A 2,389-nucleotide genomic window follows, 5' to 3' on the forward strand; every position below is an offset into this window, starting at 1 on the left:
TACGCAGAAACTTACAGTAATATATCCACGTCAGATAAATCTTACCAAAAAATGATGGATACAGGGTAGTAGCACGATATCTGCCAAAGTGAAGTAAAGGCCTTCTGCAAAAACATGCTCCAGAGGTGGGAGGTCAGAAGCCTTCGCTTTTCTGATGTGAGAAGCCTCCCTGTTGGTGGTAGTAGCTGGTTCTTCCTGTACCATGAGCTTTGAGAATGCTACTTTCAGTTCCAGGCTCTTGGATGAAGAGTCCAACCCTTCAGACGTTTTCTGTCTATCGACCTTGCTCTGCATTTTGCCCTTAACAAGGGAAGACCCAGCTCCAGGAGCCTTCTGTTGCTTCAGCTTCTGCCGACGGAGTTTGTCATCATTATGCACTCTAACAGGCTCACTAAGCTTTTTCTCTAGCTGTAGTATTTCTTCAGGGATAGTTGGGTGCTGGTCAGCAGATTCTTTGAGAAAATTCTCAATAGCTAAAGGGATGGTGAATTCACATAGCCTGGTCCACTGACTAACCTGCAAAACAAACCAAGAAATGAAATTATTCTTTATTTCAACATAGCTTGAAGAAAAATAACCGTCTTTTGGGAAATAAGACTAGTTTAGAGAATTTAAATCTTGAGCTAAATCATTCCTGTGCTAGGCTTTTATGCTATATTGAGGCATATTACAGTGCTTCAGAAGTGATAACATTAAACAATGGAGGTTTAACATTCCTGTATCTGGAATACATGCTGTGCTCCTGTATCCTCTTACTAAATAAATCCCTACTTCCCAAAGCCTTTAAAGTACACACCTCCTTAAAAAAGCTGGGTTTCCAAAGCATTGCTACTTAAGCTCTTTTAATATGTAAACGTTCCCTTTTAAAATCTTCAATGTAAATAAAAGGTTAAAAAAAGTCATTCTCTAAAAATAATGTCTCCAAACCTCACCAATTAAATCGTAAGTTCTTATTTTTCAATACTGCAATGCAATATTGGCATACATGATAGGCTACTTTATTTCATTGGTTACTACGTTTTTCAAGGAAATGAAATTTTAATTTCTAGAAGAAAGTTAAATGTTTAAGTGAATGTGTTATCACTATCTGGCTTTAAGTGACAGAAAAAGAGATAATATACTTACTTCAGCACAGGCTTTCAAGCAAGTCTTCTTAAAGCCCAGAAGTTCCAAAATTTCCTTCTTTGAGGGATCTGCTTCATATGATTTCTGGATGATGTATCTCAGTACAACAGCTAGTCCCGCTCTACAGAAATCTTCTGGTCTTTCTACTATTGCAGGTAAACAGCAACTCTGGACTATCGGTGGAAGCTTCTGCCTTGAAATAATCTGTATTTCAACATCCTGGGACAGTATATTTTTAAGTAGTGGAATATCTGTACTTTCTCTGGTGAGAACTAAGCAAACTTTGAAGATTTTACAGTCACAGTAAGACAACAAAAATAAAGTTACAGATGTATGAAGTGGAAAGATGCATCCTTCTTTTTGGTGAGAAAAGTCCAGGTATAGATATTCCTCTGTAAGGCTTTTCTTAATGCCTTTCATTTTCTTCTTTCATCGGGTCACCTGAAGCATAAAGCAAAGTGGTTATAAGCCTTAGATTAAAATAATTTAGAAGCTAAAAAAGCCTGTTCTAAAAATCAGCAAGGATTTGTGATAGATACAATTCTACAAGAATTTGTTCCTGGACTGAATAAATAGCTTCCAAAGGAAAAATGTCCACCCTATGCAATTAACTAGACTTACAGGTGATTTTACACCCAGCTCCTTTAAAATGAGCAAGCTCGGACACTTTGTAATAGAATCCTCCCAATCAAGTACTTTAAGGTCTCACTAGAAGTGAGAACAAGAAATGAATAGAATGGAAAATAAGAAATAATCAAGAATACTGAGAGCTGTCTAGGAATAATAGCCTTGAGAAGCTTTGACAATGCTAGTCCTCCAGCACTGTTTCTGTTTTATGTCCCTGCAATATAAAAATCAGGGGAGATATATTTACTCCCCCATGAAAAATGAATTCTTGTAAAGTGGGTTTTGATACGTGATGAGCTATTGCATGCCGAATCACAACAGAAAATATTTGAATTTCCTCATAACTTAGATGTTGATGGCTGAGATATCTCAAAGTTAACATGGCCAAAATCAAGGTCCCCACCCCCAAATCTGCTCCTAATGTACCTTTCCATTCTTCGTTTATAGAACACCATCCTTCCAGCTGCTCAGGCCCAAAACCTGGGGAGTCATTATTGTTTACTCTTTTCTTTCAAACCTCTATAACCATTGCATTAAAAACTTATTTGACCTCCACCAACAACAGATCCAGAATCTGACCATTTCAAACCACTGTCATTGCTCTCATTACAATCCAAGGCACCTCTCTTCTCAATTA

General features: G+C 37.4%; 1 protein-coding gene across 6 annotated transcripts in view; it reads right to left on the reverse strand.

Moving 5' to 3' along the window:
• GSTCD (glutathione S-transferase C-terminal domain containing) overlaps positions 1–2,389 on the reverse strand; it is a 120,759-nt gene that overhangs the window by 108,442 nt on the left and 9,928 nt on the right. For 5 of the 6 annotated variants that reach the window (XM_023531369.1, XM_011361487.2, XM_011361485.2 and 2 more), the window contains one exon: positions 46–516. In XM_023531369.1, coding sequence (XP_023387137.1) covers positions 46–516 — 471 coding nt within the window. Of the gene's footprint in view, positions 1–45; positions 517–1,125; positions 1,585–2,389 lie in introns of those variants that run through there. The other variant, XM_011361488.2, reaches the window with a different exon arrangement.

The sequence above is a fragment of the Pteropus vampyrus genome, unplaced genomic scaffold (assembly GCF_000151845.1).
Source record: "Pteropus vampyrus isolate Shadow unplaced genomic scaffold, Pvam_2.0 Scaffold67, whole genome shotgun sequence".
In the NCBI taxonomy this organism is placed as follows: domain Eukaryota; kingdom Metazoa; phylum Chordata; class Mammalia; order Chiroptera; family Pteropodidae; genus Pteropus; species Pteropus vampyrus.